Consider the following 17437-nt stretch of genomic DNA (forward strand, 5'->3'; position numbering starts at 1 on the left):
TTTACATTATTATTACTACCTTTAACAACTGGAGTTGGTCAAAGGTTAATTCTTTTACTGGAATTTCAAATAATTCAACTGGATCAGCATCAAATTTCTAAAAGAGAAAATTGGGCCCCACGTTATTACTGAATGTTTACTCTAAACTGGCCTAATATCTCAATTTACTGATGAGAATAACAGCTTGGTGGCCTCAGTGAGCCCATGCAGGGGAGCCCTTGCTACCGAACACCACCTCCCAGCTTAAATTCTGGCTTTTGTTTTTAATGTAGGTGGGAGTGCCTGGAAGAAAACAGCTGGGAAGAAGCTGTAGCACTAAAGACACACTGAGAACCAAGCCACAAGTCAGTCATTTCCCCTATTTCCTGTCATGCTGTATACATTTTATTTGACACATATCCATGCTACAGGACTAGGAAATCAACAGGCATGCAGGATCTAAGGATTAGTTTCTATCAGTAAGTTTCTAAACCTTTTAAACTGAAGTTTGGTTAAAAACAGCCACAGAAATCAACTGTCATGAAAAAATCGTCTGGTTAGCTGTAAGTAGTAATATTTAATAGGAACCCTAATCTATTATAAATGCTTTCCCAAGGAGCAAATCTGTTTTATTAGATTTTAATATCATATCAAATGTCACACTGTTTAGGCACTTCTATCTTAAGAAAATGAGTTAATGTACCACCAATAAATCATCAATCCAACAAATATATTAAAATCCGTTACATTTATATTCATTCATGTATATATAGTATGAGGCTATATACGTATAAATTTCTTCTGGAAGGACACGCAAGAAACTATTAAGAGAAAGGAGTACCACCAAGGAGAAAAAGTAAAGGAAGATTTACTTTTCATTTCATAATCTTCTGAACTACTTATAATTTTATAAATGAACATAAATTGGTTTTTTAAGGAAAATACCAACTTAAAAATTAATACTAAAAAATATATAATTTATTGCTTTCATTCTGCAATTAACTGAACCAGGTTCAACTTAAGAGCAGGACGAATTCTGGTGAAAACTGGGGATCAGTTATACTCTTCAATTAGCCCTCATGGATTTTTAGAAATTACAGCTAGAGTCATTAATCTCAATCTTGGTTAGTGAGTTCCTTCACCACTCCATTCCTTCTCATTTCGCTTTGCATTAACATTTCCCCACAGCAAAAAAAAACCTGCCCCAATTCTATTAAGTAATTCTACTTCTGTCATCTAAATAGGTGCACCTCGGAAATTCCCGGGAGGTCCAGTGGTTAGGACTCAGTGCTCTCCACTGCCAAAGGCCCAGGCTGAATCCCTGGTCAGGGAACTAAGATCCCACAAGCCACGCAGCGTGGCCCCCCAAAAATAAATAAATTTAAACAAATAAATAAATAAATTTAAACAAACAAATAGGTGCATCACCTTCCTTCCTTCTCCTAATACCCTTTCACAGAAAGGGAAGGGTCCTTTTCTATAAATGACAATAATCCAAACTGATACGACTGTTTAGAATCCACTAGCAGGCAGAGCTAGGTGCCTTGTCATAGGTGCCTTGCATACTACACCAATGCAGTGTCTGATACATGTTAGCAAATCAAACTTTATTTATCTTGAAGTATACTTAAGTTACAATATTGTGTTACTTTCAGGTGTACAGAAAAGTGATTGTTATACTTTTATATATGTGTGTATACATATATAAGTAATTATGTATCTATTCTTTTTCAGATTCTTTTCCATTACAGGTTATAAGATATTGAATATTGTTCCCTATGCTGTACAATAGGACCTTGTTTATCTATTTTATATATAGTAGTTTGTATCTGCTAATTCCAAACTCTTGATTTATACCTCAGCCACCCCTTTTCCCCTTTGGTAACCATAACTTTGTTTTCTAAGTCTGTTTTTGTTTTGTAAATAAGTTTATTTGTGTCATATTTTAGATTATACATGTAAGTGATATCATATGGTATTTGTCTTTATTTTTCTAACTTACTTCAATTAGTATGATAATCTCTAGGTCCATTCATGTCACTATAAATGGCATTATTTTATTCTTTTTATGGCTGAGTAGTATTCCATTGTATGTGTGCATATCTTTACACATTCATCTGTATCCATTCATCTGTCAATGGACATTTAGCCATGTCTTGGCTATTGTGAAGAGTGCTGCAATGAACACTGGGGTGCATGTATTTTTTCGAACTATAGTTTTCTCCAGACATCCCAGGATTGGGATTGCAGGATCATATAGTAACTTAATTTTTTAGTTTTTTGAGGAACCTCCATACTGGCTGCACCAATTTACTTCCCACCAACAGTGTAGGAAGGTTCCCTTTTCTCCATACCCTCTCCAGCATTTATTATTTTTAGACTTTTTGATGATGGCCATTCTGATTGGTGTGAGGTGATAACCTCATTGCAGTTTTGATTTGCGTTTCTCTAACAATTAGAGATACTGAGCATCTTTTCATGTGCCTGTTGGCCATCTGTATGTCTTCTTTGGAGAAATGTCTATTTAGTTCTGCCCACTTTTTGATCGGGATGTTTTTTTTTTGATATTAAGCTGTATGAGCTCTTTGTATATTTTGGAAATTAATCCCTTGTCAGTAGCATCATTTGCAAATATTTTCTCCTAGTCAGTAGGTTGTCTTTTTGTTTTGTTTATGGTTTCCTTTGCTGTGCAAGAGCTTTAAAGTTTAATTAGGTCCCGTTTGTTTATTTTTGTTTTTATTTCCATTAGTCTAGGATACAGATCCAAAAAAATATTGCTGCAATTTATGTCAAACATTCTGCCTATGTTTTCCTCTAAGAGTTTTATAGTATCTGGTCTTACATTTAGGTCTTTAATCCAATTTCAGTTTATTCTTATATATGGTGTTAGAGAATGTTCTAATTCATTCTTCCACACGCAGCTGTCCAGTTTTCCCAGCCTTAACTTTAGATCAACACAACGGAAAATGATACCCAACACAGTTTTAAAGAAAATGCCAAAGAAAAGGGTTTTTAAAGGACCCTCCTAGTTTAAGTCCCTGAGAAATCACTTGGTTAACTTGTATACTGAAGTCCAGATGCTATATAATTATTACAATTATTTCCGTACAACAGTAATTATAATTTTAAAGAAATTATATGCTTTTTAAATCTCCTTCTGGACTTTCTCCTCTATCATGCCCTCTTTTCCATTCTCACTGTCTCTACTCCAGTTCTGGCTTGTCTTAAGGTTTGGCCCACATTTCCACTCCCCTTGTCTCTAGTCTCTGTCCTCTTAAGTTGTCCTTACATCAGGTATCAAAATATTCATCTGAAAGTTTACTTCTAAAACATTTCCCTACTTGGTTCAAAAGTCTTTCAAAATAAGTCCCTAGCTCCTAAGTCTAAACCCCTGAGGCTCTCCACTATCTGGCTCCGAAGCACTTCTCCAATTTTATTTTTCACTGTGGCTCTTACCACTAGTCAAATCATATAAGCTTATTAACTTGAGAAAAAGCCTGAAGCAAAAAGAGAAAGGAGCCTGAAAACAAACACTCTGATAGCTTCCTTTCCTGCCTCAACAGAGGGACAGTGGCAGAATGATACAGAAACCACGTGTAATATCCTTTTTGTTAAATAGCATTAAAAAAAGAAAATTCAGCCATACAGAGAAAATACTCTAGAAAATTAATTCCTGACTCCTCCCTCTCTCTTGATGTTGTAGGAAGGAGCTTGAGAGAGGAAAGAACTGGCAGTAATTCCCTAAGAAAATGAACTAACCAACTCTATTAAATAAATAATTAAATATATAGTCATCCATCAGTATCTGCAGGGGATTGGTTCCAGGACTCTTCACAGATACCAAAATCTACAGATGCTCATGTCCCTTATATAAAATGGCATAGTATGTGCATACAAAACTTCCTAGTTTTAAAACCTACTGTCTAACTGTAAGAGTTTAAAATAAAGGAATTTCTACATACCTTTTTCATAGTCAAACAACAGGTCAGATCATGATACACTACAGGCACAAAATCTTTTGAAAGATGTACATCAAATTCTACAAAGGCTGCACCCTGACAGAAATAGAAGAAACAAGTATTTGAAAAATATTATCTGGCCCACGATACATCTAAAACTATAAGAACATGAGAAATTTATTGTTCACCATAAAATTACAGACTTGTACACACAAAACTTCTTCATGAATCATTTAATGCTATACTTCAAGCTTTTCTAAAAGGTAATTTCTTCTTTTAAAACAATTATCATTTCTTTTTTGCAATAGCACACCAATTTTTTCCTGGCAAAAAAATGGGTTCTGATCCTACTCGAACACACCCTGGGGCCCTTCTGTGGCAGTGGACAGCCTCCACCAGTGTCACCTCTGCTATTGCTATTAGCAGAAATGGCGCCTGGAGCATGGCTACCTCGCACCTCATTGCCCCTACACACCTCAGATGGACAGGGGAACCTCAACGGTGAGGTGGGAACAAGAATAAGCTTCAGTCTCTTAGCTCTGCTCCTTGGTGCACTTAAGCAGTACACTTTACAACCTTTCTTAATAAAACCTCAATAATCAGATTAAAGAGGAAACTGTAACTTCTGCTGAAAAGAAAGAGAAAGCAGAAATGGGCAACAAGAATGATGCATATGCCAAATTTCCTAATAGAAGCCTAAACAGAAGAAAGGTGGACACAAATTAGACTTAAGTCAGATCCATCATGACATATGAATTAATCCAAATAAAGGCTGAGAACATAAACTGACATACAAATTTGTGCATTCACTAAAAGAAAGCCAGCTGGGATCAAAGAATACAAGGTTTGAGGATTCTGTAATGTGTCTATGGCCCAGACAAGTGCTGTATAAGAATGGATGGACACGTTTCCATCCCTTACCCTAGCTTTAGGTCAAGGAAGATGCTCAACTTTTCAGTATGTATGGATCAGAGACTAGAACAAAAGGAGCCTACTTCCTCAATGACTTCTGAAGCAGGAAATAAGCTTAGCTCCTTCTATTGTCAACAAGACAATGACACAAATCATTTTTACCAAAGAGAACAAACCGTATGTCCCCTAAATAGTTACAATGATTAAAAGAAATTATAGCTTTCCAGTTTAAAAGTTTAATTTTACATGATCACCATCCTTTAGAAAGATAAATTTACTAAGAGGTAAAACTTGATCTCAAAATTCATGTGTAAGGGACTTCCCTGGCAATCCAGTAGTTAAGACTCCACGCTTCCATTGCAGGGGTGCAGGTTCGATCCCTGGTCAGGGAACTAATCCCGCATGCCGTGCAGTGCAGCCAAAAATTTTAAAAAAAAGAAAAAATTCATGTGTGAGCAAGCTTTAAGAAATAAGCCAATAATAACCAAAATCTCTTCAACGATGTCTTTAACATTAAAATCAAACCAGATTTTCATAACTAACATAAGATCCATAAAAGTACAAAGGGTTTCGACAGAAGAAAAGGGCTTAATGAAATCCTCTCTCAAAAAGCAGAGACCCTAGGGCTTCCCTGGTGGTGCAGTGGTTGAGAGTCCGCCTGCCGATGCAGGGGACACGGGTTCGTGCCCCGGTCTGGGAAGATCCCACATGCCACGGAGCGGCTAGGCCCGTGAGCCATGGCCGCTGGACCTGCACGTCCGGAGCCTGTGCTCCACAACGGGAGAGGCCACAACAGTGAGAGGTCCACATACCGCAAACAAAACAAAAAAGCACAGACCCTAAAAATTCTTTATCAGGGATCTTCATGTGTTGACAGCTAATAAAACCACGCTTAGATTACTTAGCTACAGTGAACTAAAACTCGTTCCAAATAATGACCTACAGCACAACATACTCACAGATTTAATATCCTTTCAATACAAAAACAGAACTATCCACTATTAACATTTTTAAATATCAAAATAATTATGATAATCAATCTAATATGTCATGAAATATAAAATGCATCATTATTTTATATACCACTAAGAGGGAGAAAAAACAATGCCAATCAAACCATGACAAGCTAAAACAGCTGTAAAACTATCCCAATTTTAGAGATATTAAAATATGAAAAAAGTATGTCTTAGAATAGATGTTTGCTCATATAAGTGATAAAGTTAAACATATGACAAATCAAATTTATTTGGTGAACTATTTTAAAAAAGGCTAAGTTTAAGGCATGTGGAGGACACTGGGAAAAAAAAACAAAATAAAATGAGATGTTCCTCCATTTTTCCCTTAGTTTAACTTGAGAACATGAGGCTTAACTTGAGGTACAGTGGAATGTGGGGGGAAATAATGCAGGTTCTTGATTAAAAATGTCAAGTTTCAGGTGCTGAAAAAACTAAAAGCTGAAAAAAGAAAAAAGGACTATCTCTGAATAATTACATAAAAGGAGTTAAGAAATTCAACATAATCAAGTTGGTATACAGGATGCAAACTGACAGACTTCAAAAAGTGTTACATAAAATCACTATCAGGGCTTTCCTGGTGGTGCAGTGGTTGAGGGTCCGCCTGCCGATGCAGGGGACACGCGTTTGTGCCCCAGTCCAGGAAGATCCCACATGCCGCGGAGCAGCTGGGCCCATGAGCCATGGCCGCTGAGCCTGTGTGTCCGGAGCCTGTGCTCCGCAACGGGAAAGGCCGCAACAGTGAGAGGCCCGCATACCACAAAAAAAAAAAAAAATCACTATCAAATCCTTCTGTAAACATTATTTCCAAAGTGAGTATCTAAATAAGCATAGTAATTCAATTGATGAAATGCAGTGCTTAATGCGGAATGTTTTTCGTGCCTCAAACACTTAAAATGTTATCTCAAAAAAAAAGGATGCTTAAAAAACAAACAAATGGGACAGAATTAAACTTAAAAGCTTTTGCACAGCAAAGCAAACCATCAATGAAACGAGAAGACAACCTACTGAATGGGAGAAAATATTTGCACGTGATTATGACTCATAAGGAGTTAATATCCAACATATATAAAAAGCTTATGCAACTCAACATCAAAAAAACAAACCACCCAAGTAAAAAACTGGCAGAAGAAATGAACTGACATTTTTCCAAAGAGGAAATGCAGATGGCCAACAGGCACATGAAAAGATGCTCAGGGACTTCCCTGGTGACGCAGTGGATAAGACTCCGTGCTCCCAATGATGGGGGCCCAGGTTCGATCCCTGGTCAGAGAACTAGATCCCATATGCATGCCACAACTAAGAGTTCGCATGCCACAACTAAGGAGCCTGCCTACTGCAACTAAGACCTGGTGCAACCAAATAAATACATAAATTTTTTTTTAAAAAAAGATGCTCAGCATCACTAATCATTAGGGAAATGCAAATCAAAACTACAATGAGTTATCACCTCACAACTGTCAGAATGGCTATCATCAAAAAGAACACAAATACAAATGTTGGAAAGGATGTAAAGAAAAGGGAGCCCTCCTACACTGTTGATGGGAATGTAAACTGGTGTAGCCACTGTGGCAAACAGTATGGAGGTTTTTCAAAAAATTAAAAACAGAACTACTATATGATCCGGCAATTCCACTCCAGAGTATACAAAGAAAACAAAAACACTAATTCGAAAAGGCATATGCACTCCAATGTTCACAGCACATTAGTTACAACTGCCAAGATATGGGAGCAACCTAAGTGAATGGATAAAGAAGGGGTGTGTGTGTGTGTGTGTGTGTGTGTGTGTGTGTGTGTGTACATATACACACACACACACACACACAATGGAATACTGCTCAACCACAGAAAAAGGGTGACATTTTGCCTTTTGTAATAACATGGATGGACTTGGAGGGTATTATGCTAAGTGAAATAAGTCAGAGAAAGACAAATACTGTATGACATCACTTAGGTGGAATCTAAAGAACATAACAACAAGTGAATATAACAAAAAAGAAACAGACTCACAGATATAGAGAACAAATTAGTGGTTACCAGTGGAGAGAGGGAAGGTGGAAGGAGGGGCAATAAAGGGGTAGGGGGTTAAGTGGTACAAACAATGAGGTTTAAAATAAGCTACAAGGATATATTGTACAACATGGGGAATACAGCAAATATTTTATAATAACTATAAATGGAGAATAATCTTTAAAAATTGTGAATTACTATATTGTATAGCTGTAATTTATATAATATACATCAACTATACTTCAAATTAATTAATTAATTTTTTTAAGAGGATGCTTAGGATTCCATTAACTTCAATCTTCACCATGAATCTAAATAAAAATGCCTAGAAATACTTTACCTTCACTTAGAAATATATTCAGAAAAAGCATAAATATTCTCCCTTTTAACCTATTAATGCAGACTGAAGGAAGCTCTCCAGGCCTACATTTCTCTACTTTTCTACCTTTGGACCATCAGTCCAAAGTTGTTTAAAGAAAGAGAGATTCACTTACATGACTAGCGGCATTTCTTAACGAAGCAATAGTATTTTCCTGAACTTTAGCAAGCCTGCAAGAAAAGAAATATATAGAAATATAGTTATCATTACTATAGAAAAAAAAATTTAGTAAAGAAGTCAACTACATTTTAAACAATGGACATAGTACTTATTCTCTATTTTGAGGCTAACTTTGCCATCCCCAAAATAAGACTGTGACCATGACTTAGTTGGTGTGTGCATTCATTCCATAAATCAAGCTCTAACAATTTTAGGTATTTACAAGCTGAATACAGATATATCCTATACCACCCCATACCTCCCCAAGTGAGGTGACCAGTTAAGGAAAACAATCCTTTGCAATGGGCATGAAGTAGTGGAGAAACTTGCTCCCTGCATTGAAGCCTCAGGTGACTTGATACTGGCAGACCAGGGAAGGGTGGAAAAAGTCAGACACACCAACAGGGTGAAAGAACGGAAACTGTACTGAGAACTGGTGAGGAAACTAAGACCCTGAGAGAACAACATGCTGAAAGTCAGGACCACAACACAGGCACACTGATATCATCAGGCTGACTGCATCAAGCTCTCCCCTCCTGGCTTTCTAGTTTTAATGTCTCTCTCATCAATTCAGCAGAATACTAAAAAGACTGACCAGAATCTTACAAGAGAGTTAGTCTCTAATTAATTTGAACTGGAAACCCCAATTACCAAATTACATTTAAATCCCAGGGTAATAATTAAAAGGATCGTTTGACCTTTTAGTTGGTCAAACCTATTTAACCTTATCAAGCATGAGCTACCAAATGCTAGTACTACTCAAATATTCAACCTACTGAGCAGTTGTTGTAGAATTTCCTGCACCTCGATGTCCAACATCCAATGGTATTCTTGGCTTCCAATACTTGGAAAATGAAGATTTCATGTCACAATTGTATCCTGGTAACGGCTTAATAATTATATAGTCAACTTTCATATGAAAAAAGGGGGAAGGGAAATAAAGACAATTAAAAAGGCTATGATGAGCTCAATTACACTTAAAAACCACTCAAAACAGCTTTATCAATTGATCAAATAGAAAGAAATCAAGTCAAAACGCATTCAAATTAAAGCTTCCAGAAAATTAGATATGTCTTTATTGTTACTGTATTTGTTAATATTCTAAAACAATTTATTAATTCTTTACCATTCTCAAAAGCTCAATTTGAAACTAATTGAAATCCTAACTTAATCTGCTTATTTGTAAAGGGTCACCCTGCTTCTCCAGGCTTACCTCTCACTTTGCCTATTGTTTTTCTGGAATTTCTGCTCATGATGGGAAGAGTAAGGATTCCAGCACTCTTCCCACTCTCTGCAATGGTGGATGATAAGAGGCACGCTGTACCCACATGTCCAGGAAGAGTGTCGCCCTGAACTATGTGTTCACTGAGATCTTCCTGAAAAATGAGATTAAGAATAACCCAAATTCTTATACTTCAATATTTTCCATTTAAAGATCAAAAGACATCCTTTAAAATCAACTCAGAATCTATGGAGGAAGATCAGTATGAAACACAACCAAATTTATATTCAGGTACTTTAGATAGCTTTGTTGTAATGAGTAACACATTTTCTTTTAGTATATAAAGATATTTAGTATATAGTATATTTAAGATTTTATGTGTTACTTTATTGATCAAAACTGTTGATTTGCACTTCTGATACTCTAACATGTATTAGGCGAATATAAAGCTCAGACTGAAAGTTTCTAAGTACTTTTACATTCCAAGACTAAGATATACCTGTAGTGACTTTTAATGTATATTTTATTCTTTAAAAATGCATCTACACAGATGACACAGAGGGATAGGACACCAAATACTCAACTTTGAGATTATACAGCATATTTCATCCACCTAGTCTATGAATAAATTTGTATTTCCAAAACTGCTAACCAAATGAAAGGGAAGTTAGGCTGCTCGAGAGATTATTAAGAGGTAGGTACTAAAAGAACAAGGAAATGTTCAACCAAAACCTCATATTTTTAGAATAAAAGTCTCCCAGATCTTATTAATTAGGCAAGATCTAATTATAAGGTTATAACTTTATTATAAGTGTTACTTACTGGATTCTAATCCATCCTGAATTTTGCTTTTTTAAGAAACCTTGGCTAGGTGCTACTGTTGGGCAAGGAATATTCCCTACTCTCAAAAAGCTAAACTCTAATCTAGTGGAAATGAGAGTGGAAACACCAAAGAGCCAGGACCTTAGGGGAGGACCCAGTGTTATTCGTGAGGAGCAGCTGAACAGCCCATAAGCAGAAAGCTCTAGTGTAAAGTGGCACAAGCAGCTCTGGAAAGTTGGCAGCACAGACTCTGAATAACCTGGCACAATTTTCATAGCAACTATTTTTTCTTACATATTTATACTATCAAGTAAAGTTGCAAAAATGGGTCCACTGTTACAATGAATTCTTATAAAATGCTTCAATAAACCACAGACTTCAGTCATAAAGGACTCAATCATGCTAGTTACATCAGTTTGCCACCAAAAGTTACACAGTCTGCACTTCTCTCTATCCTTGGAAGCTCCTCTGGATACAATTCATTTATATTTAGAATAGACACAGACATCAAGACATCTGGTCTTGATTTAAAACATCAATTCTGAATTCTGCAGCCTGTGGAATGAAACCCCATTCACAGAAAGATAGACAAAATGAAAAGGCAGAGGACTACGTACCAGATGAAGGAACAAGATAAAACCCCAGAAAAACAACTAAATGAAGTGGAGAAAGGCAACCTTCCAGAAAAAGAATTCAAAATAATGATAGTGAAGATGATCCAGGACCTCGGAAAAAGAATGGAGGGAAAGATCGAGAGGATGCAAGAAATGTTTAAGAAAGACCTAGAAGAATTAAAGAGCAAACACCTAGAAGATTAAAGAACAAACAAACAGAGATGAACAATACAATAACTGAAATGAAAACTACACTAGAAGGAATCAATAGCAGAATAACTGAGGCAGAAGAACGGATAAGTGACCTGGAAGACAGAATGGTGGAATTCACTGCCACGGAATAAAATAAAGAAAAAAGAATGAAAAGAAATGAAGACAGCCCAGGAGTCCCCTGGAACAACATTAAATGCACCACCATTCACATTATAGGGGTCCCAGAAAGGTAAGAGAAAGAAAGGACCCGAGAAAATATCTGAAGAGATTACAGTGTAAAACTTCCCTAACATGGGAGAGTAAATAGCCATCCAAGTCCAGGAAGCACAGAGAGTCCCAGGCAGGATAAACCCAAGGAGAAACATGCCGAGACACATAGTAATCAAATTGACAAAAATTAAAGACAAAGAAAAATTATTGAAAACATCAATTCTGAAGTTCTCAATTATAATTTTAATAGTACCTGAATCTGTCAACTCTTGCGTTTTTAAAATCTGCTAACATGTATAGAGGAGTAACATCTAAAAAGTTGTATGAATCATGCATTTATACAAATTAACCTATGATAAAAATCAAAGCATATGTAAAAATAAGCTCTTGTCTGCGTTGTCTCTCACCCCTCTCAGTGAAATATACTCACCTCAAAAAAATCAAATATTAGTTCCAGGTTATCTGGTTCCATTGTCTGTATACTATACTCTGTCCAACGATCAGGCTGTAAGCCATACCCACACTCCGGCTGTGAATGCCTGCACTTGAACTCATTGTCGCTTATTAAGGATATCTCCAGACTATTGGACATTTTGTGAAGAACAGTGGGAGATATCCTATCATCGTCATCTTCCTCCAGACCCTCTAGTGTCAACTTTACCCTACATAAAAGGAAAAAATAATGAAATGCAAAAAGTGACAAAGAAGGAAAATCCATATAAATGTTACCAAAACATTAAATTTAAAAATGCTCCTTGTATATGCTTAAACCCTCAAATAAAAATATTACGCAGACTACACATACTACAGGTTAAGGCATTAGTTATACTTTATAAAATAGTGATTTTTTTATCTCCACACATTTCTGCAAAGTATTAAAATGAGATAAATGCTCATTATGCCTAAGGCTGTTTTCATTAATTCTTTAGGTTTTTTAAAATGAATCTAAAAGGGCATTTACTATTATCCATTTATAATTGGCTATCTCAATTTCTTATGAGAAGTTTCACAAATATATATATAAAACAAGTACAAATTTGAACCATATTCTGTTAGTGTGCATTAAAAGACTGTTAGAGTTCGTAGTTGTAAATTTTTAAATTTCCTTTCTTCTCACCACAGTGAGTCCACGTACTTTGCGAACAGTACATCATTAAAGAAAACTATTGTATTAAATATATATATTTGCATGTATTCATGGTTTTTATGTATGTATATTTATATGTATGTACCTTTTTAATGAAACAAATGAATAAAAAAATAAACCAAGAGTCTAAAACTCTTACAGACTCCACAGCAATGAAAACAAAATACAAGTTACCCAAGCTACTGGGTCACAAAGACTAGTTTACTCCCAATGAGAAGGGATTAGTTGCACACAGCACTTGTAATGCCAAACAGTCAACTCAATTCTAGAATATTTCTTGCATCAACTGGAATGTACATAGATTAAACAACTTTAATACCAGTGATGTAGAAGCAACGTTATTGTACAGAATACAGCTGCGCTAGGAAAACTTTTCATTCTAGATTTAAATGAGATCCACTTAATAATACAAGTAACAGAACTGTATTAGTGAGGCCTGCTCTCTCCGAATGACGCTGCTGCCTTCAACCACCGTGCAGACTTGCCTCATAGGCACACACTCTGAAACCTTCCAGAGGGGATATGAACACAGGTTATTCAATTAATAATAAGGTTCCGTAATCATACTGTAAAACCAAAAGCAGCACCACTTTAATAATCCAAACAAAAATGATCATCTCTTCTCTCCAAACTTTTAGGAACAGTTCTGAACAACTGATTTTGTTGGTCAGCCTGAAGGAACAAACATTCTCTACCAGGACATATGAAAAGCGACCACAAGTGGATAGTAATGAACAAGCAAGGAAGAAATGGAAGATTAAAAATGGCTATTCCAGGGACTTCCCTGGTGGTCCAGTGGTTAAGATTCCACGCTCCCAAAACAGTGGGCAGGGGTTCGATCCCTGGTCAGGCAACTAGAATCCCGCGTGCCATAGCCCCCCCCCCCAAAAAAGGCTAACCTACAAATAGCAATGTGCATCTATGCCCCCCCAAAAAAATCAAGTTTAAAGGGATCTATGAAAGAATTTAGTTCTAAATGAACTAAACATTAAAGGTTTTACTCAAATAGCTATATAAATGTTATAGTCTATCATAAGTAACATTGCTTTCCAAGTTCTGGTGGAATCAAGTGAAAGAGAAACTTGTGTTGTTGAAAATGTGGTGGTAATGAGATAAAACATCATGTCTAGTGTTTTATTTAAAATTTAAATGCTGTTGCTAAGTTTTTAAAAGTCCTGATAAACCTGCAGATAAATTTATTCTCTAGCCACTGAAGGCTTAACCTATTGATAATATGAATTTTGGGGGAAAAAGATGGTCAAAACAACATTGGTTTCTAGCTATGCACAATTATTTCAGTAGGAATCAGTCACTTAATTTGTAGAGCCCAACTAAGTATGGTTATAAAAATCTTCCAGTTTAAGCTTAAGCAATACAATAATATAATCAATCACTATATAAACAAGAACAGTACAGGACTCAGGATGCATGTACAATGCAATCAGAACCCCATTAATTATCTATTAATTTTTTTTTTTTTTTTTTTTTGGCCACACCGCAGCATGCAGGATCTTAGTTTCCCAACCAAGGATCGAACCTGTTCTCCCTGCAGTAGAAGCACAGAGTCCTAACCACTGGACTGCCAGGGAATTCCCTCTATTAATTTCTTATAGTCAAAGAAAAAATAAATCCTAATAAGCCCAACCAACCAAGGCTTTATCTTCTACTGCTACCTTTATTTCAAGGTCTTATGCTAATAAAACACTTTACAGTGGTTAACACAATTTATTTGCTTCTTTTAACATGTAAATAAAATATTCAGTTATTTATGACTAACTGGTTAGAGAATCTCTGTGATCAAATGGATCTTGCAGATCAGCCACGTGGTCCAATTACCTAGGTTTTTCAGAAGCAAAGCAGAGGCCTAGAAAAGCTAATGAACAGAGGCAAGGTACACCCAACACTCTTTACTCACAGAATAGCCAATGGAAAGGGCTGTGAAGTGTTACCCACCCTTTCCCTTATGTATTTTATTACTGGTATAGGTAAGTACTATAATATTTTCAGCAGTTATTGTAAAACATTTATGGATTTACAAACTGCAACATCATTATCAATTTTATTCTGAAGATAATAAGTATTACTATTAATTACTTCAGTTACTGAAAATGGCCCTTTCAACCCAGCCCTGACATTTTGTCAGAAGAAGCTGCATAACGTATCAAGACTTAGAACTCTCAGTCCCAAAGTTATAAAAATTCAAATGATAGGGCTGCCTCTGTCGTTGAGAAATCAGTTCACTCAAAGATATAACATGGTAGGGCTTCCCTGGTGGCACAGTGGTTGAGAGTCCGCCTGCCGATGCAGGGGACACGGTCCCCTGCCCCGGTCCATGCCCCGGTCCAGGAAGATCCCACATGCCGCGGAGCGGCTGGGCCCGTGAGCCATGGCTGCTGAGCCTGCGCGTCCTGAGCCTGTGCTCCACAACGGGAGAGGTCACAACAGTGAGAGGCCCGTGTACCACAAAAAAAAAAACACAAAAAAGCCCCACATATACATGGTGACATTACAGAAAAATTAAGTTACTTACTATTCTGTTATTTATACAAAGCTTGACACCTAAATCTTCTTAAATTAAGATTAAAATTAAACTAACCTGGAACTGCTATGGTAACTGTGACCTTCTTAACGGAAAAGTTTCTCGTTTTCAAGCCACCGGAAAATTTAGGACACTGAAGTATATTTCCAACAATCATTTTTCTCTGTTCATGCCATTCTCCCTTCATTTAGCTCAAAATCATTTCGTTATGTCAATTTTAAAACAAAATATTTATTGCTACACTAAGAAATTTTAAATGGTAGAAACTACAAAGATAGTAAGCCTAGAAATCACTTATCTAAGTAAAAACAAAATTTTCTTGTTTCCAATTTGGAGATTAAGACTAACATAAGTACATTTAACTGTAGCAATCTTCAGGCAGGGAAGCAGTTCACTCTCACAAGACACCGCATTTATTAGAAAATGTGACATTATCTGTGTTTATTTTCTTAGTTTATACACATAAAGGCTATAACCAGATGGATCAGAAATCTACACCATTAGTGAAAATAAATAGGCTAAGTAACAAATACACATGGTCATACCTAAATCTAGATTTTTTTAATTTTTTCTTGGTTATTGAGACAGGAGGTTTCTCAGAATAATGCAAACGTAATCTGATTTCAGTCTGACACGTCAGCCATCCAGAATCCAGAGTCTCAACACCATCTGGCAAAGTAAATATGAAGAACAGTAATTAATATACATATTTTTAAAGCCAATCCAATAAGTACAATATATATTGACAATTCTAGTTCACATTCCGTTTAATATACTCAGGTTATCTATCACTGGTATTTCTCTCCAAAGCAAATATATAAGTAGTCTTACTTGTCATTGAAAAAGAACTTTTATATCAAGTAGGAGGGAAAAGTTAAATGAACATTAACAACTAGCCAAACTTTAGCACTAAAGTAAATTAAAATACTCTTGTTGAATATATTATTGAAGTAATACAAATCTATCTCAGAAAGAATACATATTGCAAGATGGCTTCTCACCTAGCATTTGTTCCACTGGCAGTGGATCACTACTACACTTCCAAAGTTTCACATGAAATATTCAGCTGAAACTAGTTATTCCACTAGTGCTGGCAGCGTAGATATGAGATGGTAATAACAAAACAAATGTATTCTCTGTTTACATATTCTGCCATAGATAAACTGCATGATTGTGATAACACTGTTAGCACTGTTTAACTTGAAGTTTCTTACTAACAAAGGTAATAACATTTTCATAAATACCAGGGAGCTGACAACTGTTTTGGACCTAAGTTCTTCATCAAGAGAACTTCAAAAAAAAAATCAAGAAGCTTTTCTCCTTAGGTATGATTTCATAACTATCAAATTTCATACATGAAGAGAAACCACTACCATCTCTTAATTTTAAACTGTTTTCAGAAATGGACAGAGTTGGAGAAATGGCTTTCTATCCTGAAGGCCAACTAACGCTGAATTTAGGAAGATGATGACAACAGCAACAGATGACGAAAGAAATGCCATCCGTTTATAACCATGCATAGTAACTAACATATAATAGAAGGATATAATGTCATCATTACAGTTGAAGAAATGAGAAAACAACTTCTCCATTAAAAAAGCTCTCCAAAACATGTAGCATAAATTTTGTGTAGTCTCTAAAACACTAAATAAAACTATTCGAGTATGTTAGACTACCTTATGATGTGATATAAATAATCCCAAACAAAATCAAGAAAAGTAAGTTAAATTCCTGCCCAAATACTGCAAAAGCATGTACATTTCTAAAGTGGATAAACATATGTACTTAGTAAAACCACAACCAAAACATTCAGGCCCTATTCCTTCCTGTACTCAACAGGAATGCAAACTGGTTATGAGCAATTATCTCTGGTTCACAGTCAATGCAAGCACACATTCTGTCCACCCCCTTTACACCTTTTGACTCCTACAGTATAGTATCTAAAATGAAAATGCAGTTTAGCATGATAATGCTGATACACTGTGAGAATTCCAGTCATTGAAGAAAAAACTTGAATCCTTAGGATAAAGTATTTACTGATGCAGAAAGTATATGAATGCATATTCCACTGTAAATTAATTGTTTAAATACTCAGCCATAATTACTAGAACATTCTGCTACTTAATCTTGATTTTACTATAAATGCACATACAAACACAAAATGCACAAACATAGCTTATGAGTAACATTTCACACTTTAAATGTTGAGAACAATTAACATCATTTTCAAACACAGTAGTGTTAAGTGATGATATAGTA

At 35.9% G+C, this 17437-nt stretch overlaps 1 protein-coding gene across 2 annotated transcripts in view; it reads right to left on the minus strand.

The window, feature by feature from the left end:
- The window catches only part of GPCPD1 (glycerophosphocholine phosphodiesterase 1), a 63025-nt gene that overhangs the window by 23739 nt on the left and 21849 nt on the right, over positions 1-17437 (minus strand). For both annotated transcript variants that reach the window (XM_060122387.1, XM_060122388.1), the window contains 7 exons: positions 15724-15847; positions 11923-12154; positions 9625-9787; positions 9188-9320; positions 8368-8422; positions 3942-4034; positions 20-97 (listed from right to left, as the gene is read on the minus strand). In XM_060122387.1, the coding sequence (XP_059978370.1) occupies positions 20-97; positions 3942-4034; positions 8368-8422; positions 9188-9320; positions 9625-9787; positions 11923-12154; positions 15724-15847 (878 nt within the window). The remainder of the gene's footprint in view (positions 1-19; positions 98-3941; positions 4035-8367; positions 8423-9187; positions 9321-9624; positions 9788-11922; positions 12155-15723; positions 15848-17437) is intronic.

This window comes from Lagenorhynchus albirostris, chromosome 15, assembly GCF_949774975.1.
Source record: "Lagenorhynchus albirostris chromosome 15, mLagAlb1.1, whole genome shotgun sequence".
NCBI lineage: Eukaryota > Metazoa > Chordata > Mammalia > Artiodactyla > Delphinidae > Lagenorhynchus > Lagenorhynchus albirostris.